This window comes from Hyperolius riggenbachi, chromosome 3, assembly GCF_040937935.1.
Source record: "Hyperolius riggenbachi isolate aHypRig1 chromosome 3, aHypRig1.pri, whole genome shotgun sequence".
In the NCBI taxonomy this organism is placed as follows: Eukaryota; Metazoa; Chordata; class Amphibia; order Anura; family Hyperoliidae; genus Hyperolius; species Hyperolius riggenbachi.
Window position 1 is genome coordinate 184,090,764 of NC_090648.1, and position 23,395 is coordinate 184,114,158.

General features: G+C 43.5%; 1 protein-coding gene across 4 annotated transcripts in view; it reads left to right on the top strand.

Moving 5' to 3' along the window:
* Positions 1-19,060, top strand: part of CEP152 (centrosomal protein 152) — a 108,941-nt gene extending 89,881 nt beyond the window's left edge. For all 4 annotated transcript variants that reach the window (XM_068275422.1, XM_068275420.1, XM_068275424.1 and 1 more), the window contains 5 exons: positions 652-748; positions 3,973-4,076; positions 6,633-6,789; positions 7,004-7,107; positions 18,111-19,060. In XM_068275422.1, the coding sequence (XP_068131523.1) occupies positions 652-748; positions 3,973-4,076; positions 6,633-6,789; positions 7,004-7,107; positions 18,111-18,934 (1,286 nt within the window). In that variant the 3' untranslated portion in view covers positions 18,935-19,060. The remainder of the gene's footprint in view (positions 1-651; positions 749-3,972; positions 4,077-6,632; positions 6,790-7,003; positions 7,108-18,110) is intronic.
* Positions 19,061-23,395: the final 4,335 nt, after the last annotated feature.

Genomic DNA, 23,395 nt, shown 5'->3' on the forward strand with positions numbered 1-23,395 from the left:
CTTTCCAAACCGGAAGCAGGAAGTATCTGAGCCATGTGAAACGTGCCGTGACACCCAAGTCGTTGAACTCCCTCCGATCCTGGCTGCTTGGTCAGTGCTGTACGGAGGTAATTGGGAGTATTCGGGTGCTCCGGATTCACTATGTCAAATTTGAACACCAATACTATTCATCATAATTGATATACACACACTCTCTCCCTTTCTCTCTCTCCCCCCCCCCCCCCCCCCCCTTCTCATTAAAGGATACTGGAGGCCAGCGGTTACAGAAAAATGGATGCTATAAGTGTGTGGGGAGGTGTGCAGATGCTCACAGTACCTCCTGTGGGCCAGCATCCCTCTCCATTGCGGTGTAAAAGGCTCCGTTCCGTTACCATGTTCAGGCGGCCGGTGCTTTTTGATCCGGACAAACTGCGCATGCGCAGGGTAATATGTCCGGTTCAAAGGGCGCAACCATGGTAATGGAACAGGGTCTTTTACTGCACAACGGAGGGGGGTGCTGGCACACGGAAGGTGCGGTAAGCATCTGCTCACACACACACTTAAAAAAAAAAAAAGAGTAAGAACCATTTTAATCAGATGTAGTTATTACTGTTCACACAAGCATATTCCTGTGACACTGATTGCCTTATCACTGGATTTTTCTCTTTTTAGAGAATGAAATAACTATGGACACGCTAAGGAGGGAAAATCTCGAACTACAGAAAAAGCTTAATGAAAAGAAACTCCACAAACAGGTGGAGACAGAAAGGTAACCATTAGCACTCTCTCTTGATGTAATAAATACAATACAGAGCAAGTATAAATTACAAATGGAGATGTGAAGTAAAGAGCAATACAGTTAAGTGCAGAGAGTTTAGAAACAGGAGCTTCTCTGCACAAGATTGCATGTTTGAGGTGTACCCAGAGAAACTTAAAGCAGAAAGTTAAACAAAGCAGCCCAGCATACAGTAAAGTCCTACTTCTTAAAATGAAACAGTTTTCAGCATATAGGCCTCAATTCACTAAGTTTATCTCCTGTCTTTAATAACTCTTCTGAGCTGTTTCTACAGTTATCACAATTATATCACCATGGTGATAACTGTAGAAACAGCTCAGAAGAGTTATTAAAGACAGGAGATAAGCTTAGTGAATTGAGGCCATAGTCTCTAGAAGTGTCTGTTGTTTTAACAGCTTAAAAGAGCCCTATTGCGAACAACTGTAAAATGTAAAATGCATTTGTACACATACACACATTTGTTCCAGAGTAAATGCATTGTAAAATCTTTACCTCCTATGCAGCTGTCACTTACAGCAGGTATTATAATCTGACAGCTGTGATTCTTGAGCCAACAGTTTTGGAGTAGTCCATCTCCTCATGAGGGATTCTTAAAGTTTATTTGAATTGTTTCAGAAACACTCCTTGGAAAGGACGTTGATGCCAGCCAGCTTGCCACCTCAGCGGCACACTATTCCAGCAGCTGGACTGTGCCCTGCTGTTGAAGTGCATTTGAAAATAAAAGAAATCCTAAGTATCCCCTATAAGAAGACTAGTCCAAAACCTGTCACTAAGAGGTTCAGAGTTGGTAAATTACAACACCTACAGTAAGTGACAGCTGCATAGGAAGTACAAGAGTGATAGTACATTTCATCTTGGATGAAGAAACCTGCTGCTTTTGAGTGTGCATATGCATTTTAAATTTCACAGTTTTCCCCCATACTCTCTTGGGTGTATAGATACGCACAGCTACTATCCCCGCAGGGATCCATCATTGAACAGACAATTTAGTACAAAGCTTAAACTCCCCCGTGCATACACATCCAATATTGATTGGCCATTTTTACCACTTCCACCTAGTATGAGAGCTTACTTACACAATCTGGTTATAATATTTAAAACCTGTTGGCCCTCTTATTACATGGAGGTGATAAAACTGGCCAATCAAAATTGGATGTATGCTTCCACTCTTCTAAGGTCTAGTAAACACTTTCAATTACAATTGGCCAATCGCTGACACATTTTACCACCTTCATGTAGTACGAGGGTCATGAGATGTTGAATACTGAGCAGATTGTGTAGATAAACCCTCTTATTACATGGAGGTGGTAAGATTGGTCAGTGATTGGCCAATCATAATTGAAAGTATGTACCAGGCTTTAGACTATCAAAATACAAGACTATGGTAGGGATTCGATAGCAAACTGGCAAATTTCACCTCTGCCACAGGACATTTAGAAGGTCTGGGAAAATTTGGCATGTGCAACAGATATGATGAAGGTACATTTCACAGTACATGCATTATCAACAGTACACAATTAATCCCTAGTATTCCCAATATGTCTGACCTTGAAGGCCCTACACCCCATACATGCACTCCTTCTCCGTGCAGTTTTTTCACCACAAATACCTGCTAAATTACTATGTTTCAATACCTATGTCTATCCTTCATTGCAAGTGTATTTGCACTACTATGTTCAATGCCGTTTTTGTACTACTATGTTTCAATGCTTTGTTAGTACTATGCCTAATGCCGATATGTACCACAAACCATTCCGGGTGTGGCAACTGCAGCACTTGGCAAAATAATTCTGACTTGCGGACCCGCGGCGTAGCATACGCCGCATAAGAGGGTAGCCGGCAGGAAGATGGTATTGGGCACAGCGGCAGGGAGGGGGGTCGGACCCCCCCCTCACCTGGGTCTCCCATCTATGCTCCCCCTCCAGCTTAAGCTCAGCAGCAGCCACTGCCGCTATTAGTAAGAGGCAGCAGGCGGGGATGACTCACCTCTTCCGCGTTTCAGCGTGCGTTCCACTGTCGTCACTTCCTGCAATGCCGCCCACTGTATTGTAAGTGGACGACATTGCAGGAAGTGACAGTGGAGCGCACGCTAGAACATGGAAGAGGTGAGTCATCCCCGCCCACAGCCTCTTACTAATAGCGGTGGCTGCTGCTGAACTTAAGCTAGAGGGGGAGCGCAGATTGGGGACCCAGGTGAGGGAGGGGGTGTCCGACCCCCTCCCGCCGCTGTGCCCAATACCCCCTTCCTGCCCGCTACCCCCTCCAGCTCGGTGGCAAGTGAAAAATGTCACAGATGGTTTTAGATATACTTATATTTGTAATTCTTTTGTTTATTCAACAACTCAGCCCAGTTATACTCATTGAGATAACTAGTATCAGAATCAGAATCAGAATCAGAATCACTTTTATTTCGCCAAGCACGACTGGGTCGTGCCCGGAATTGGGCTTGGCACTTGAATACAGGGCATATACATAGAAACATCTGAGACATCAGAACATAGGGCATAATAGACATCAATACAACACACATATATACATGAACCACAATTCTCCATAACTAGGTTGGTTACAGGCAGAAAGTCTACAGGAGGAGAGCATGAGCAGAGTTAAAGTTCAGCGAGTTTACTGCTGAGGGGAAGAAGCTGTTTTTGTGTCTCATGGTCTTTGTGGTAGTATTTCTGTCCACAGATATAAAAGCCCTCCTGCCGTCTTGCAGCTTTGGGTGAGCTTGTAATTAGTGCTGTTGTTTGAATCATTCCCTTATTTGAAAACCGGATAATGCTGCTGTCCAAAGCAGTTCAGCACCTTCATGTTCGGAGACTGTCACAGAGTTGTGTTCCGTATTGCAGTTCACATTCCAGGTTTCCACCTTCCAAGCCGGAAGGAGGAAATATTGGAATCACGTGGAACACAATTCCGACACTCTCCAAATTTTATGGGTGCTAATTGGGGTAGTGTTCCCAGTTGCCACAACAGAGAAAAAATAGCAGGTGTTTGTGGGAACACTAGACTGAAAAAACACATAGTGTATGTGATTTCTTTCTTTGCATATCTGTTGACTTTATAGTATGCGCACCAAAGATGCTCCATATATTTTTGGTTGTCTTGTTTTTACCATTCTGCATAATACTACTTTATTAAATTGATCCCAGGAAAGCAAATGATGGATTCTGTACTGTTTCTGTTTATCATTTTAGTTTTTTACCTGGAGAGGATTCTGAGAAGGGCTGTAATATTTGCAGAGGAAAGGCTTTAGAAGAAATGCGTGCCCAATATATCAAAGCTGTGGACAAAATAAAACGTAAGATACCAGTTTAGAAGATTAAGAATCCATGATACTGCTTCTCATCTATATAATGCTTGGTTATGTCTAATGCTTAAACTTTCAGTTCGTTTGTTGTGTGCGACAGTCTCACAATATCTGGATTAAACTGTTACTCCTGGCAAATTTAAATAGATGTTTACTTACCTGTAGCAGTAGTGACAGATCCCTCAGTATCTAAAGCCCCATCTACACGATACGATTCTTTGTGCGATTCGATTACGATTCTATTTACGATCCGATTCAATTCGATTTGCCATTAATCGGATCGTAAATAGAATCGTAATCGAATCGCACAAAGAATCGTATCGTGTAGATTGGGTTTAAGGGTCCTTTCACACTGAATCTGTTGCGTAACATTGCAACGGATAATTTCTTTGCATGCCAATGTGATTCAATGGCATTCCTATGTTTAGGAAGGGTGCAGAAGAGGGGGGTGTCTTACCAGAGTAGAGCACAAATAGGAATAACATCACTGGCAGCGCACGATGTCCTGGAGACCTCTGGGAGCAAGGACGTCGCAGTAGAGGGCTTTTGATCTGCACAGGCGCATGCTTAGCCATGCAAACTGGTGGGGGGATCTTGTCCCAGCAAGTTTATGCAGCTAAATAGGTAATTACTTTTTTTAAGCCCTTTCACCTCAAATGCTTTTTTCCGTGTAGAATACAAAAGAATAATAAAATGACTGCAGTACTGCAGAATGTCTCACACTGAGTGCTTTCTATCAATTATATTAGTTGCTGTGAAAAAATGTGCATGCACACCCATGTAAAGACACACAGAAAGCTGAAGTTTGAATGCTGCCCAATTAATAAATCTCTCCCTCCCTGCCGATGTCACGGATTGGCTATTTTTTATCTGATGTCTACATTGGCTGCTCATGACTAAAGATTGTATTGCAGGTTTTCATAGAGGTTTTCCTGAAAATGTTGTTTATATGGGCCAGTGCACACCAAAAAGCGCTGGTGTAATCACAAACGCTCAGCACTTTTTAAAGTGATTTTTCTAGGGGATTCTAGGCATGGGCCTAGTGATTTTTGAATCATGCCTAGTGATTTTTGGAGCGTTTTGGTGTAGCGTTTTATAGTTACAGTAGAGCTGTAACTGAACAGCTTCTGTAACAAAAATACTTGGAAAATCTCTCTGTTCCAGCGCTTTTCAAAACGATTTTCCACTTTCCTATACTTAACATTGAGGCTGAATCGCCTCATAAATTGGCAGAAATGCTGCAGGACCCGCATTTGCGTTTGGGAAAAAAGCACATCGCTCTGGTGTGATCCACCCCATTCAAATACATTAGCCAAGCGCTTTTCAAAGCGCTCTTGATGTGCACCAGCCCTATGTGAGATATACAGTAGATCATCCAGATTTTTTATTTTCTGTAATTTTGTTATATACATGTTTGCTCACCTGTCTGTACTATATTACATTTGGGGTTTCTCCCCATCTAAAAAGGAGTATAGCCCTTCCATCGCAGTTATGGTTCTAATGCAGAGGTGGGCAAACTTTTTGACTTGAGAGCCACATTGGGTTCTCAAGTTTGACCAGGAAGACGGACTAGAAAAGTAGTGCGGCGTGCTTCGTGCACCGCTGCAGAAAAATAGGCGTGGCCATGACAGGTGGGAACAGAACTGGAATGCGGTGCATGAAGCGGTGAAAAAATGGGTGTGGCCATGACAGGGTGTTGGCGGAGCTAACTGTAATGTAACAGTGTAACACAGACAGTGGGCTTAAGTTTTCTCTTAAAACACAAGCAAGGTGACCCTAAAGGTAATTAGACAATGTTTGCCCCACCCACAAACAACAAAGGCTCAGGGACAGCAGGCAGACCCGCTCAGACAGCAAGATACGTAATGCGGCAACGGTTCCCCAGAAAATACACGTAATGCAACAGCGCTTTGCCAGAAAGTACACGTAATGCGGAAGCGTTTCACTAGAAACTACACTTAATGGTGAAGCATTTCTTTTATCTTTCCCCCCATTTATGCACCCCTATAGCCCTGATGCACATGTAAAGAAAAAAACATTTACTCACTTGGCACAAGACTCCTCTCCAGGCTCCAGTGTAGCTCCCCCGATCATCTTCAGTGCAGCAAGTCCGGTTGCAAAACTCCCGCGCTGACTGACAGAGCAGGGCTCCAGTAAAGTGGCATCCGAAGCCCTGTACTGGAGACACAAATAGTCTATGGTGTAGGGCTTCGGGCGCCATTTTCCCTAGCCCTGCTCTGCCTGCCGTAACCCACAGACTCCCGCAGGCTGGAGGTGAGCTGCGGACTGCGGCCGGAGAACTAGCGCCACGCCATTGGATGCCGAAACCGAATTAGATGCCGCAAGCCGGTTTACCTCCTAGGGAGATTCACCATCCGGCCCTGCATCAGCCAGCCAGATGAAATGGCCACTGGCACGTGGGCTGTAGTTTGCACACCACTGTTCTAATGTCTGCTTTTAAAATCTTTCACTGACAGCTTACTTGTCTCATTACAATTTTAAATGCTGCACTGTGACAGTACTGATTTTATGTGTTGTTTTTAACAGTTGATATGCTTCGCTATATACATGAAAGTAAGTCTAGAGCAGCTGACATGCTTAAGTCTGAGGTTTTGCGAGAGAGGCAAGAAACTGCACGGAAAATGCGCAAATATTATTTGACGTGTCTTCAACAACTGTTAAAAGATGATGGAAGAAATGAGGGGTAAGTGACTGACTATGTATACAAGTCTCTGAAAATAATGTATTTAGGCATATAGCTGGAAAGGAGAAACCTAACAGACATGTTGGTTCTTGAAGCTACCATGATTCCCTTTGCAGCGCTGGTGTTAGAACGAAGGACTTCATGAAAACTTCTAAGGAGAAGTTTGTGTTTGCTTTGATATGATCTTTGACTAAATGTTTTGTTGTTTTTGTAGTGCTGAAAAGAAAATCATGAACGCTGCAAGCAAGCTTGCCACTATGGCCAAAGTTTTGGAAACCCCCATCTCTCATAAAACTCAGAGCAGAAACATGCAAGCAGGTATGCTTTTATGAAGCAAAGAGGAGTTTGTGATCTGCTGTTAGACTTGTTTTACTTTCTCAGTAGTTTGTTGCATTTTCGTTACACAAAGCAGTGATTGTATTGCTATTCTTTGGGAAACAGACAGCGATGCACGTAGCTTGTAAAACATCAGCAATTTTGCTAATGTACTTTCTGGAGGTGTTCCAGGTTAAATGTATTTTTATTACAAGGAAATATATCCTGAATTATTTTGACTTGTTAGTTTGCTAGGCTGAAAACTATGACCACTATATTGTGTCAGGAACAGGATATGAAAGTACGACTGCGCTGTGTGACAATGACTGGAGGCAATGTTGTGAAAGTTGTGGCATCTTATAGTAAACCTGAGATGGGGGGATAAAAAAAAATATCTATCTATATATATATATAATCTACAATTATCTACAGTGGTGTGAAAAACTATTTGCCCCCTTCCTGATTTCATTAACATAATTGAACATAAGATGCAGTTTTAAATGACGGTTTTTATTATTTAGTGAGAAAAAAAACTCCAAATCTACATGGCCCTGTGTGAAAAAGAAATTGCCCCCCTTGTTAAAAAAATAACTTAACTGTCGTATATCACACCTGAGTTCAATTTCTGTAGTCACCCCCAGGCCTGATTACTGTCACACCTGTTTCAATCAAGAAATCACTTAAATAGGAGCTATCTGACACAGAGAAGGAGACCAAAAGCACCTCAAAAGCTAGACATCATGCCAAGATCCAAAGAAATTCAGGAACAAATGAGAAAACAAAAGTAATTGAGATCTATCAGTCTGGTAAAGGTTATAAAGCCATTTCTAAAGCTTTGGGACTCCAGCGAACCACACTAAGAGCCATTATCAGAAATGGCAAAAACATGGAACAGTGATAAACCTTCCCAGGAGTGGCCGGCCGTCCAAAATTACCCAAAGAGCGCAGAGAAAACTCATCCGAGAGGCCACAAAAGACCCCAGGACAGCATCTAAAGAACTGCAGGCCTCACTTGCCTCAATTAAGGTCAGTATTCACGACTCCACCATAAGAAAGAGACTGGGCAAAAATGGCCTACTTGGCAGATATCCAAGGAGCAAACCACTTTTAAGCAAAAAGAACATTAAGGCTCGTCTCAATTTTGCTAAAAAACATCTCAATGATTGCCAAGACTTTGGGGAAAATACCTTGTGGACCGACGAGAAAAAAGTGGAACTTTTTTTTCCCCCCCAAGACTTTGGGGAAAATACCTTGTGGACCGACGAGAAAAAAGTGGAACTTTTTGGAAGGTGCGTGTCCCTTTACATCTGGCGTAGAAGTAACACAGCATTTCAGCAAAAGAACATCATACCAACAGTAAAATATGGTGGTGGTAGTGTGATGGTCTGGGGTTGTTTTGCTGCTTCAGGACCTGGAAGGCTTGCTGTGATAGATGGAACCATGAATTCCATCCTCTGAATGGCTGAAGAAAAACAAAATGAAGACTTTGGAGTGGCCTAGTCAAAGTCCTGACCTGAATCCTATTGAGATGTTGTGGCATGACCTTAAAAGGCGGTTCATGCTAGAAAACCCTCAAATAAAAAAAAACAGTTATTAGGTTCAGGGGGCAATTTCTTTTTCACACAGGGCCATGTAGGTTTTGGGTTTTTTCTCTAACTAAATAATAAAAACCATCATTTAAAATGCATTTTGTGTTCAATTATGTTATCTTTGACTAATAGTTTACGGTTTTTGATGAGCAGAAACATTTAAGTGTGACAAACATGCAAAAGAATAAGAAATCAGGAAGGGGGCCCAGGTATGTATTATTTTTTTCCATCTCGGGTACTCTTTAAGGCCCCTTGCGCATATAGCGTGTCGCGGTACTCTCCCCGGCCGAAGCTCATCGCAGTGGCTATTGATATTGATTGCAGCGTGTTGCTGAGTGGTTCCGCATGGTGCAGGATTGCATGGCAGTCAATAGCACTGCTACAGTTAAAGTAGTGGTGTGGCGTGCATTCGCATAATGCTGAAATTGCGTGCCACAGTTCCTGTCTGGAAGTGTGCATAGGACAGATGCAAGTGACAACTGATGTTATTTGCATACACCTTCTCAGAATTATATATCTAAAGCTATGAATCACACTATCTCCAAATCCTATAAAGAAAACTGTAACTGAGCTGTATTCAAAGAGCTGTCAAACGTTTAAGATGACCCCGAAGGGAAAAAGTGTGCTTCGGGGAGGGGGGGGGGGGGGTCACTTATCTTGGGAGACTGAAGCCACTGTATCCTAAAGAGGCTTCCCTGTCCTCAGTGGAAAGCCACTAATGTGACTGCGCAGGCAGGCTGCAGTTATTGTTTTTGCTGGCGCTTTTTTTTCTTTTTTCAAACTTGCAGGTTTTCTTTAACCTCCTTAGCGGTAATCCCGAGGCTTGGGATGGAAATAAAAGGAAGTAGCAGAGTTAGGGAGTCTAGCCCAAATAACTCCTCACTGAATGGGTGTTGGCTTACTGAATAGGAAGATTTGAACCCAGGTCTCCTACATCAGAGGCAGAGCCCTTAACCATTACACTATCCAGCCACCAATGCCAGAAGCTACATGCAGCATTTTGGAAAATTTGTTCGACTGTGCCAGTCAATCAACGGTAAACACGTTGCGCTAAACGCTTCAGTGCAGTACTTGCCAGATCCCGACACTAACCAACGTGGATGGATGCCGGCAGCTGTCCTCCTTAACTGGCCCTTAAACTTTTTATAATAAATATTGTTTCACTTTTTGTCAGTTAGAACTGACAAGTGCGGTGCTATTACCTTTCGTCAATATTATTATTATTATTATTCATTGATAAAGAGGCAACATATTTTATGACACTGTATAAAGTAAGAAACAAACATGGGGTACAAAATAATACAGACTATGGTCTAATGGTAAATACAAAATACAGAATTGGTAATTGCAGTGACAAAATTAATATGAATAAGATTGAAAAAATTCCAAGACACAAAAGGTTGAGAGAGCCCTGCCCTTGTGAGCTTACAATTTAGAAAATGGGGGGGGGGGAGCGCAAGACAAGAAGTGGGGTAGCACATAATAAACCTACCTTGAGGCAGTGTGTTTTAGGTTATCTAGTAGGAGTACAACTTGGCCAGAGGTCAAAGGGGAAATGGCCTAAGGTAGAGTGTTTCCTTATGGAAATAGTGAGTTTTGGATGGCACATATCAAATGCGCATGCACAAACAAATCCCAGCAAGTCCAAGGAAATATGTGGAAGGTATGTGAATATTCACAGGCATTAAATTGAAGCCTGCCAACAACACTTGAAGGATAACTGAAGCCAGAGAGATGTGGAGGCAGCCATATTTAATTCCCTTTGAACAATACCAGTTGCCTGGCAACCCTGCTGGCCTGTTTGGCTGCAGAAGTGTCTGAATATCAGAAACAAGCATGCAGATAATCTTGTCAGATCTGACAATAATGTCAGAAACACCTGATATGCTGCATGCTTTTTCAGGGTCTATGGCTAAAAGTATTAGTGGCAGAGGATCAGCAGGACAGCCAGGTAACTGGTATTGCTTAAAAAGAAATAAATATGGCAGACTCCATATTCCTCTTGCTACAGTTGTCCTTTAAAGCAGAATATAACCCAGCATTTCATCTTTGCTCTAAAACATTATTTACAGCATATTATATGCAACCAGCATTTTTTTTTTTTTTTTACTAGACCAGCATTTGAAGGGTTACACACAGAGCTTGAAAGTTCAGTGCAGTGAAATGCAGACGCATCTGAACTTTAGATAATGTTATCTTGTGTTTACTTAAATGTATCAAGTGAGGAATGTGACACATTCTCTGATTGTGTAGAAGCAGCTCAACACAGACTTAGGGCTGGTGCACACCGAGTGGTTTTTTCAGCGTTTCTGCAGCCGCTAGCGGCTGCGGATACGCTTGGTCAATGTATCTCAATGGGGTGGTTCACACCAGAGCGGGAGGCGTTTTGCTGAAACGCATACTCCCGGGGTGAGGCATTTTTGGATTGCGGATGCGTTTCTGCCTCAATGTTAAGTATAGGAAAAATGCAAACCGCTCTGAAAAACGCTTGTTCAGAGCGGTTTTGCCTGCGTTTTTGCTACAGAAGCTGTTCAGTAACAGCTTTACTGTAACAATATATGAAATCTACTACACCAAAACTGCTACACAAAACTGCAAAACGCTAGCTGAAACGCTACAGAAAAATAAGAAAAAGCGTTTCAAAATCTGCTAGCATTTTGCGGATCTGCTGGCGGTTTTTGGTGTGCACCAGACCAGAGAGTCAAAGCATGTCTATCTTCAATATATAATGAATAAAACCAGTTATTTATAAAATTCAAAGTCAGCTCACAAAGCAAAAAACTGTACTTTTGGGAACCTATAATGTCTAAATGAATAATAATACGTATGCAAAATGCAAATATGATAACCGCATGGCACATAAAAAGTAGGAAAACCTGTTTTTATTGAACATTCTGTCAAGGTTTTAACCACTTGAGGACCTAGGGCTTTCTACCCCTTAAGGACCGGCCACTTTTTTTCCATTCAGACCACTGCAGCTTTCACGGTTTATTGCTCGCTCATACAACCTACCACCTAAATGAATTTTGGCTCCTTTTCTTGTCACTAATAAAGCTTTCTTTTGATGCTATTTGATTGCTCCTGCGATTTTTACTTTTTATTATATTCATCAAAAAAGACATGAATTTTGGCAAAAAAATGATTTTTTTAACTTTCTGTGCTGACATTTTTCAAATAAAGTAAAATTTCTGTATACATGCAGCGCGAAAAATGTGGACAAACATGTTTTTGATAAAAAAAAACCCATTCAGTGTATATTTATTGGTTTGGGTAAAAGTTATAGCGTTTACAAACTATGGTGCCAAAAGTGAATTTTCCCATTTTCAAGCATCTCTGACTTTTCTGACCCCCTGTCATGTTTCATGAGGGGCTAGAATTCCAGGATAGTATAAATACCCCCCAAATGACCCCATTTTGGAAAGAAGACATCCCAAAGTATTCACTGAGAGGCATAGTGAGTTCATAGAAGATATTATTTTTTGTCACAAGTAAGCGGAAAATGACACTTTGTGAGAAAAAAAAAAAAAAAAAAAGTTTCCATTTCTTCTAACTTGCGACAAAAAAAAAATGAAATCTGCCACGGACTCACCATGCCCCTCTCTGAATACCTTGAAGGGTCTACTTTCCAAAATGGGATCATTTGTGGGGTGTGTTTACTGTCCTGACATTTTGGGGGGTGCTAAATTGTAAGCACCCCTGTAAAGCCTAAAGGTGCTCATTGGACTTTGGACCCCTTAGCGCAGTTAGGCTGCAAAAAAGTGCCACACATGTGGTATTGCCGTACTCAGGAGAAGTAGTATAATGTGTTTTGGGGTGTATTTTTACACATACCCATGCTGGGTGGGAGAAATATCTCTGTAAATGACAATTTGTTAATTTTTTTTACACACAATTGTCCATTTACAGAGATATTTCTCCCACTCAGCATGGGTATGTGTAAAAATACACCACAAAACACATTATACTACTTCTCCTGAGTACGGCGATACCACATGTGTGGCACTTTTTTGCACAAGTTAGCGGAAAATGACACTTTGTGAAAAAACACAATTAAAATCAATTTCCGCTAACTTTTGACAAAAAATAAAATCTTCTATGAACTCACCATACTCCTAACGGAATACCTTGGGGTGTCTTCTTTCTAAAATGGGGTCATTTGTGGGGTTCCTATACTGCCCTGGCATTTTAGGGGCCCTAAACCGTGAGGAGTAGTCTTGAAACGAAATTTCTCAAAATGACCTGTGAAATCCTAAAGGTACTCATTGGACTTTGGGCCCTTTAGCGCAGTTAGGGTGCAAAAAAGTGCCACACATGTGGTATCGCCATACTCAGGAGAAGTAGTACAATGTGTTTTGGGGTGTATTTTTACACATACCCATGCTGGGTGGGAGAAATACCTCTGTAAATGGACAATTGTGTGTAAAAAAATCAAAAGATTGTCATTTACAGAGGTATTTCTCCCACCCAGCATGGGTATGTGTAAAAATACACCCCAAAACACATTGTACTACTTCTCCCGAGTACGGCGATACCACATGTGTGGCACTTTTTTGCACCCTAACTGCACTAAGGGGCCCAAAGTCCAATGAGTACCTTTAGGATTTCACAGGTCATTTTTGTTTCAAGACTACTCCTCACGGTTTAGGGCCCCTAAAATGCCAGGGCAGTATAGGAACCCCACTAATGACCCCATTTTAGAAAGAAGACACCCCAAGGTATTCCGTTAGGAGTATGGTGAGTTCATAGAAGTTTTTATTTTTTTGTCACAAGTTAGCGGAAATTGATTTTAATAGTTTTTTTTCACAAAGTGTCATTTTCCGCTAACTTGTGACAAAAAATAAAATCTTCTATGAACTCACCATACTCCGTACGGAATACCTTTGGGTGTCTTCTTTCTAGAATGGGGTCATTTGTGGGGTTCCTATACTGCCCTGGCATTTTAGGGGCCCTAAACCATGAGGAGTAGTCTTGAAACCAAATGTCGCAAAATGACCTGTGAAATCCTAAAGGTACTCATTGGACTTTGGGCCCCTTAGCGTACTTAGGGTGTAAAAAAGTGCCACACATGTGGTACCGCTGTACTCAGGAGAAGTAGTATAATGCGTTTTGGGGTGTATTTTTACACATACCCATGCTAAGTGGGAGAAATATCTCTGTAAATGACAATTGTTTGATTTTTTTACACACAATTGTCCATTTACATAGAAATTTCTCCCACCCAGCATGGGTATGTGTAAAAATACACCCCAAAACACATTATACTACTTTTCCTGAGTACGGCGGTACCACATGTGTGACACTTTTTTGCAGCCTAGGTGCACTAAGGGGCCCAACGTCCTATTCACAGGTCATTTTGAAGCATTTGTTTTCTAGACTACTCCTCGCGGTTTAGGGCCCCTAAAATGCCAGGGCAGTATAGGAACCCCACAAGTGACCCCATTTTAGAAAGAAGACACCCCAAGGTATTCCGTTAGGTGTATGGCGAGTTCATAGAAGATTTTATTTTTTGTCACAAGTTAGTGAAAAATGACAGTTTGTGAAAAAAAAACAATAAAAATTAATTTCCGCTAACTTTTGACAAAAAATTAAATCTTCTATGAACTCGTCATACACCTAACATAATACCTTGGGGTGTCTTTTTTTTCTAAAATGGGGTCACTTGTGGGGTTCCTATACCGCCCTGGCATTTTACAGGCCCAAAACCGTGAGTAGTCTGGAAACCAAATGTCTCAAAATGACTGTTCAGGGGTATAAGCATCTGCAAATTTTGATGACAGGTGGTCTATGAGGGGGCGAATTTTGTGGAACCGGTCATAAGCAGGGTGGCCTTTTAGATGACAGGTTGTATTGGGCCTGATCTGATGGATAGGAGTGCTAGGGGGGTGACAGGAGGTGATTTATGGGTGTCTCAGGGGGTGGTTAGAGGGGAAAATAGATGCAATCCATGCACTGGGGAGGTGATCGGAAGGGGGTCTGAGGGTTTGGCCGAGTGATCAGGAGCCCACACGGGGCAAATTGGGGCCTGATCTGATGGGTAGGTGTGCTAGGGGGTGACAGGAGGTGATTGATGGGTGTCTCAAGGTGTGATTAGAGGGGGGAATGGATGCAAGCAATGCACTGGCGAGGTGATCAGGGCTGGGGTCTGAGGGCATTCTGAGGGTGTGGGCGGGTGATTGAGTGCCCTAGGGGCAGATAGGGGTCTAATCTGATAGGTAGCAGTGACAGGGGGTGATTGATGGGTAATTAGTGGGTGTTTAGGGTAGAGAATAGATGGAAACACTGCGCTTGGGTGGTGATCTGATGTCGGATCTGCGGGCGATCTATTGGTGTGGGTGGGTGATCAGTTTGCCCGCAAGGGGCAGGTTAGGGGCTGATTGATGGGTGGCAGTGACAGCGGGTGATTGATGGGTGGCAGTGACAGGGGGTGATTGATGGGTGGCAGTGACAGGGGGTGATTGATGGGTGATTGATAGGTGATTGACAGGTAATCAGTGGGTTATTACAGGGGAGAACAGATGTAAATATTGCACTGGCGAATTGATAAGGGGGGGTCTGAGGGCAATCTGAGCGTGTAGGCGGTCGATTGGGTGCCCGCAAGGGGCAGATTAGGGTCTGATCTGATAGGTAACAGTGACAGGTGGTGATAGGGAGTGATTGATGGGTGATTGATGGGTAATTAGTGGGTGTTTAGAGGAGAGAATAGATGGAAACACTGCGCTTGGGTGGTGATCTGATGTCGGATCTGCGGGCGATCTATTGGTGTGGGTGGGTGATCAGATTGCCCGCAAGGGGCAGGTTAGGGGCTGATTGTTGGGTGGCAGTGACAGGGGGTGATTGATGGGTGATAGGTGATTGGCAGGTGATTGACAGGTGATCAGTGGGTTATTACAGGGAAGGACAGATGTAATTAATGCACTGGCGAATTGATAAGGGGGGGTCTGAGGGCAATCTGAGCGTGTGGGCGGGTGATTGGGTGCCCGCAAGGGGCAGATTAGGGTCTGATCTGATAGGTAACAGTGACAGGTGGTGATAGGGGGTGATTGATGGGTAATTAGTGGGTGTTTAGAGAAGATAACAGATGTAAACGATACATTTGGGAGGTAATCTGACGGCGGGTTTGCGGGCGATCTAATGGTGTGGGTGGGTGATCAGATTGCCCGCAAGGGGCAGGTTAGGGGCTGATTGATGGGTGGCAGTGACAGGGGGTGACAGGGGGTGATTGATGGGTGATAGGTGATTGGCAGGTGATTGACAGGTGATCAGTGGGTTATTACAGGGAAGAACAGATGTAATTAATGCACTGGTGAATTGATAAGGGGGGGTCAGAGGGCAATCTGAGCGTGTGGGCGGGTGATTGGGTGCCCGCAAGGGGCAGATTAGGGTCTGATCTGATAGGTAACAGTGACAGGTGGTGATAGGGGGTGATTGATGGGTAATTAGTGGGTGTTTAGAGAAGATAACAGATGTAAACGATACATTTGGGAGGTAATCTGACGGCGGGTTTGCGGGCGATCTAATGGTGTGGGTGGGTGATCAGATTGCCCGCAAGGGGCAGGTTAGGGGCTGATTGATGGGTGGCAGTGACAGGGGGTGACAGGGGGTGATTGATGGGTGATAGGTGATTGGCAGGTGATTGACAGGTGATCAGTGGGTTATTACAGGGAAGAACAGATGTAATTAATGCACTGGTGAATTGATAAGGGGGGGTCAGAGGGCAATCTGAGCGTGTGGGCGGGTGATTGGGTGCCCGCAAGGGGCAGATTAGGGTCTGATCTGATAGGTAAAAGTGACAAGTGGTGATAGGGGGTGATTGATGGGTGATTGATGGGTAATTAGTGGGTGTTTAGAGGAGAGAATAGATGTAAACAATGGATTTGGGAGGTGATCTGATGTCGGATCTGTGGGCGATCTATTGGTGTGGGGGGGTGATCAGATTGCCCGCAAGGGGCAGGTTAGGGGCTGATTGATGGGTGGCAGTGACAGGGGGTGATTGACGGGTGATTGATGGGTGATTGACGGGTGATTGACGGGTGATTGACAGGTGATTGACAGGTGATCAGGGGGATAGATGCATACAGTAAACAGGGGGGGTGGTCTGGGGGGGGGGTCTGGGGAGAATCTGAGGGGTGGGGGGTGATCAGGAGGGGGCAGGGAGCAGGGGGGGGGGGATAAAAAAAAAAATAGCGTTGACAGATAGTGACAGGGAGTGATTGATGGGTGATTAGGGGGGTGATTGGGTGCAAACAGGGGTCTGGGGGGTGGGCAGGGGGGGGTCTGATGGGTGCTGTGGGCGATCTGGGGCAGGGGGGGGAGAAATCAGTGTGCTTGGGTGCAGACTAGGGTGGCTGCAGCCTGCCCTGGTGGTCCCTCGGACACTGGGACCACCAGGGCAGGAGGCAGCCTGTATAATACACTTTGTAAACATTACAAAGTGTATTATACACTTTGTATGCGGCGATCGCGGGGTTAACATCCCGCCGGCGCTTCCGTATAGCCGGCGGGATGTTGCGGCGAGCGAGCGGTGACAGGCGCCGGCGGAGGATCGCGTCACGGATGACGCGATCGCTCCGCCCATGCCCTTAAATGGACCGCCGCCTCTGTGGGTGAGGCCGTCCTGCAGGGCTCCACTTCCCCGCCGCCCCTGTGTAGTGGGCGGTCGGGAAGTGGTTAAACAGCTTTAAATAAGCCATGAACAAATATGTTGCTGAAGTTTAATAAACATGACCACCACAATAAAGGTACACTGTTAGCTGTACTCCTTTACACACCTATGGCAGACTGTTCCAGTAGTCAGGATTGCAAGCAGCCAGAGCTTCACATTCTGGATCCAACCCATGCATATTATGGACTAATAATTCTTGATATTTAAAATGTGTTTATATATTCTCCTTCCAAACTGCCCCTCATCTTACCATGTTAAAAGCACACTAAGCAAATAAATAACCAACTCTGTTTTACGAGTCACAAAATGTTTAATGGATCCACCAACTGGTAGAAGATTATCACTAATGTCCAGCAATCTACACTGGCCATAACCACCACAAGTCCATTTACTTAGTCTTCTACAGTGTCTGGGTGTTATAAAAGTCAAATGGTGATGTCATCCTATCCCCAAATGTAGGAGCTCTGCAACAGACCATTTATGGTCTCTCAAGAAGAATAGAATCCACATGTAATACATGCCAGTATGTCGTATTTAAGGCTATATCTAGTGATGAATGGACCCTTATCTTTATGTAGATTACATTTCCTGTCATACTCAAATCACTTTTGTTCTGGAGTCTTTAGCTCTATTACATACTATTTTTAGATGTTTAAGCCAATAGCCCATTGCTTTAAATCAATCATGCAAATGTCTAGCTTCTATTTTAAAACCTGGGTTAACTTTAACCATATGATGATCATGCTTTTTTGTAGCATCAGCACAAAACAATGAAACTGAACCTGAAGCTGTTACTTCCTTGAAGAATGTACAGGTTCAAGTGAACGACAGACTGAAGGCACCAGACCCAGAGCAAAGGACTATTGATGAGTTGGTCAGGAGACATCTGAAAGAGAAGCTTGATGGAGGTGCGTTCCCCATTGCTCACACATCAGCAGCTAAGCTTGATGAAGTCTCAAATCCACTCAGAAAAGACTGTTTTAAAGCATCCAGCTCGCCACTAGAAAGGCAGAATTTAAATCGGGTTGATGGCAAGGCAGACTCCATCCAGTTAACATTTCCAGGTCACAGTGAGCCATTTTTACATGGTCTAAAAGCACACGGGGGCCAGGAGCATCATAAAGTGAAATCATCCATGAGGAGGTTTGAACTGCAAGAGACTCCTGTGAGAGATGATAATGGAAGCAATGATTGGAGCTCGATCAGCAGCAGAGGTCTGTTTCCAGTACAAGGTTCTTTAAGCAACACGAAAGTGCCGTTTCATAATGCAGATGTTCCAGAGAATTTTACAGCAGCAGGTTTATTTTCTCTGGTGGAGGGAAGTTGCAATACCTTTGGCAGCAGATATGAAGGTCAGAAACACTCTGCACACATTGCAAAGAGAAGAGATCAGACTCCCGGTACACGGCATTCTAGTAAAACCATGGGCCACCCGCCCACAGCTGTTGAGTCCAAGCCATACTCTGATGTAGGTCGAGTCGGTCAGCTACCTTCACAGAAATTACTGCAGGATTTTACTTCTTTGCAGCAAGACAGTGGCTTTGACAGTCCTTTTCCCAATTTAAATAGTTTTAACTGATAGAGGAAGTAAACTACAAAGGTTTTTGTTTTTTTTTCTTCTCCCAAAGTGCTTTCCTTATTTTTAATAAAATCAACTGAATTATTTATATTTATTTGACACAGATGTATATAATTTTTATATGTTTTATACGTATATGTGTGTTTATGCAGAGATGTATTTTTCTACTTGTATTTGTGTTTGTATAATTATGCTATTTAAAAATAAAAATCATTTGCAGTTTTCCAGAATTGCAGCTGCTGTCAATCGTTTCCAAACGCGATGAAGCAGAACAAAAAACAAAACCCTGTTTAGATATGATTGATGCTGATGAGTGGTATTGCCCAGTGCCCACAAACTGTCTGTACCCCTAGGACGTTGGTGTGGAAAGATCTGTACTCCAGATTTCTACTTTTGCCAAGGCAGCGGTTGTTACAAGTTGTTATGCTGTAACATGGAAGAATGCGTAAGGAAGAAAATTTGACTAATATAGTGTTATTATTTTGCTGCCACTCAGACCTTAGAGGGGGAGGGGGGGGGGGTTGAGCCTGTTTTGTGGCAGCTCATCCATTTCTGTCAAATACTGTAGAGCTTGTGAGACAAGGGGCTTTAGTCAGATACTAAGGGAGTGGTATCTGGGTGTGTCTGAACATGATCAGCCCAGTGTTTAAAAAGGTCTAAATGGTCTAAAGGTCTAAAAGGTCTGGAGGTCTAATGCTGGGGATACACGGTACGTTTATGTACCGTGTATCGAGCCACTGATGCTCCCAGTTGATAATTTCTGGCAGGTCCGATGACCCGCCGGATCGATACCCCGATCAATCCCCGCGGGTGGACAATAGCGGGGAGTCGAGCAGAAGATAAGGAAGCCCCCGCGGGGCCGAGCGGGAATCAATCCGGACGGCGGCGGGAGTAGATCCGGCAGCTAATCGAGCCGCCGGGTCGACCAATGTATGCCCAGCATAACATACTTATCGATGTAGCAGTCGCGTATTGTACTGTGTTAGCAATCGGTAAAAGCTGGAAGTTTTGAATCTGGAAGATACGATTTCTTGCTCATCTTAAAGAGCGTAAAGAAGAAAAAAAAAAGCGTAAGCTTTTGGCCAATAAGTTTTCTTCAGACTCTATTCCTTTAGACCAGGGGTGTTTAACTTAATCATGTCAGGAGCCAGAATGTAAAATCTAGTCTAAGCTGTGGGCCAAATAGTTTATTAGGATTTAACATTTATTGAACAGTCTCTAGCTAAGTGGCTTATCTATAGCAAGCATGGGGGGGCCACTCCTCCCACCTTCTGCAGAGTAGCACAGTGGAGCAGTGTAATATTTAGCTGCCCCAGTGCTGTTTCCGCAGACAAACATCCAGATGAAATGTGACCCAAAGCAGGATGGCAAGCTTCTTATCCCCATAGTCTTTTTGGTAAGCTGACACACAAGGGGGTTTGGATGCCAAGAGGAGTCCCACTGGTTGCTGATATTTCAACTAGAAACACTGTCACCAGTGTGCTTCTCTGGTTGGGAAGCAGAGTGTGGTTATTCTTTTACTGCTTACAATGATGCACATTTGAAGCTCTGGGGGCCACATGAAATGGCAATGAGGGCTTCATTCGCCCTGCGGACCTGTGCTTTAGGCTGACAAAATGGTAGAACACACAGCTTATACTGTATACACTTTAACATCAGATGTTCTAACGTATAAGTAAAAGAAAACAGTGACTGGCACTTGTTGCGCACTGGATTAAGAGCAGTTGGATTACCAGTACTGAGTAGGCTGTTCTCACCACCAATGAGGTTTATCATCCAATAAGTGAGAAGGAAAGCAGGTCTGGCACCAGTCTTAATGCTTCAGATGTTGTAACATTTTACTTATTAGCTGAAAGTTTTCTTTTTCTTCCTTTTAGCCAGTTGCCGACCACATCACGCCGATGGGCGTGGCTGCGCCGGCAGCCCCAGGACCGCCTAACGCCGATCGACATAAGGTCCTGGAGTGTTGTATTGCAGGTGCGCACACGCACACATCACCCAGCATTACTTGCGGCCCCCCTCGGTCATCAGCCCGCCGGCCGATTATCAGAGCTGATGACCGATCACCCCCTGTCAGTCTCACCCATTAGATCAGATAGTGCATCCTGACAGAAGCATTGCACGTCTTGGCATTTTTTGGGGGGCTAAATTGTGAGCACCCTTGTAAACCTAAAGGTGCTCATTGGACTTTGGGCCCCTTTGCGCAGCTAGGCTGCAAAAAAGTGTCACGTGGTATCGCCGTTCTCAGGAGAAGTAGTATAATGTGTTTTTGGTTGTCTTTTCACACATACCCATGCTGGGTGGGAGAAATCTCTCTGTAAATGACAACATTTAAAAAAAAAATGTATACACTAAATTGTCCCTTTACAGAGAGATTTCTCCCACCCAGCATGGGTATGTGTGAAAAGACACCCCAAAACACATTATACTACTTCTCCTGAGTACAGCGATACCACGTGTGACACTTTTTTGCAGCCTTGCTGTGCAAAGGGGCCCAAAGTCCAATGACTACCTTTAGGATTTGACAGGTCATTTATGCTCATTTGATTTCCAGACTACTCACGGTGTAGAGCCCCTAAAATGCCAGGGCAGTATAGGAACCCCACAAGTTGCAATCTTTTTGGCTGGTTTCACACTGTGTGTATTGCATAAAGCAAAAGTAAAGAAAGCTTTTCATCTGGGGGTATATATGAGTAAGGCATAAAGCATTCCAGGTAATATATTGCATTCTGCTATACTTATTGTGTGGTCATTTTGTTTGCCGCAATTTCGTGAGGACACCCCCTTGTCGCAAGGTTGCCCCCTTACTCTTTTCTTATTGTTCAGATTAAATTTCTATCCCTCCCAGATAAGCTTGCTGATTGTATCGCTGTTCAAGCTTCACAGTTCACATACAAAACTCTCCTCTGCAAATGTCCATCCCTCCCAGACAAGCTCACTGATTGGATAACCTGTTCAAGCTTCATGGCTCACACAAACCTCCTCTCTGTATTTAGGAATGATTAGCCTCTGGTGGGGATATGATGGTCAGAGAGATGCTAATAATTTTGTGTGGATGCAAATTTTGTTAATTTTATGTAAACTTTGAATTGGACCGATCAAGCACAGTAGCTGATATTTATTTGGTCCAATTAACTACTTCTTAAAATTAACATTAAAGAGAACTCGAGGTGGGTATTTAAAATCTTAGGAGAACACAGAGGCATATCCTGTGCACTATGACATGCCTCTGTGTCTCTGTATTGCCGCCTCAAAGTCCCCCACCCCGGGGGTCTGCTGGGTCCTCCTGTAAAAAAGCGCTAGGCTAGTGACAATCTGCTTGTCACTAGCCTTGTATTTACCTCTTAGCTTTCGATTGGAGGAAGCTCACGGAGGCAAACAGCAGCGGGGACAGAGGCGGGGGAGCCCAGTTAGAAATGACAGGATGGAGGTAAATACACGGCTAACGACAAGTAGTGTCGCTAGCCTAGCGCTTTTTACAAGGGGGCACCGCAGACCCCAGGGGGGACTTTGAGACGGCAATACAGAGACACAGAGGCATGTCATAGCGCAAAGGATATGCCTCTGTGTTCTCTTAAGATTTTAAATACCCACCTCAGGTTATCTTTAAGTTCAATAGAATAATATACCCAAAAAGCGTTTAGTGCACTTAAAGGAAATCATAATAAACCTATGATATCATGGATTGTATGGGTAGTACAGCTAAAAAATAGAAAATTAGTAGCAAAGATATGAGTCTCATATTGTTTCCAGTACAGGAAGAGTTAATAAACTTCACTTGTTATCTATGCAAAATAGCTTTTTGGAGCTCTCCAACTAATTTAGTTAGCTACAGTGCTATTTTCTGAAGCACTTATACGTAAAAAAAAAAGGGAAAGACAACTTCAGATTAGATTTGACTGCAGGGAAGGTCAAAGGGTCATTAGTTCAGCTCTGTTTCATAGTTTAAAATACAGAGTGTAGTTTGTAAACTGTAAATATTAGAGAATAATGCAATGTTATTTAAAAAAAAAAAAAGCTATATGGGCTGGTGCACACCGAGCAGCTTCTTCAGCGTTTCTGCAGCCGCTTGCGGCTGCGAATACGCTTGGTCAATGTATCTCAATTGGGTGGTTCACACCAGAGCAGGAGGCGTTTTGCAGAAACGCATACTCCCGGGGTGAGGCATTTTTTGGATTGCGGATGCGTTTCTGCCTCAATGTTAAGTATAGGAAAAACGCAAACCACTCTGAAAAACGCCTGTTCAGAGCGGTTTTGCCGGCGGTTTTGTTACAGAAGCTGTTCAGTAACAGCTTTACTGTAACAATATATGAAATCTACTACACCAAAACCGCAAAACGCTAGCTGAAACGCTACAGAAAAATAAGAAAAAGCGTTTCAAAATCTGCTAGCATTTTGCGGATCTGCTAGCGGGTTTTGGTGTGCACCAGGCCTATAACTGAAAATGAAAATGAGACTTTT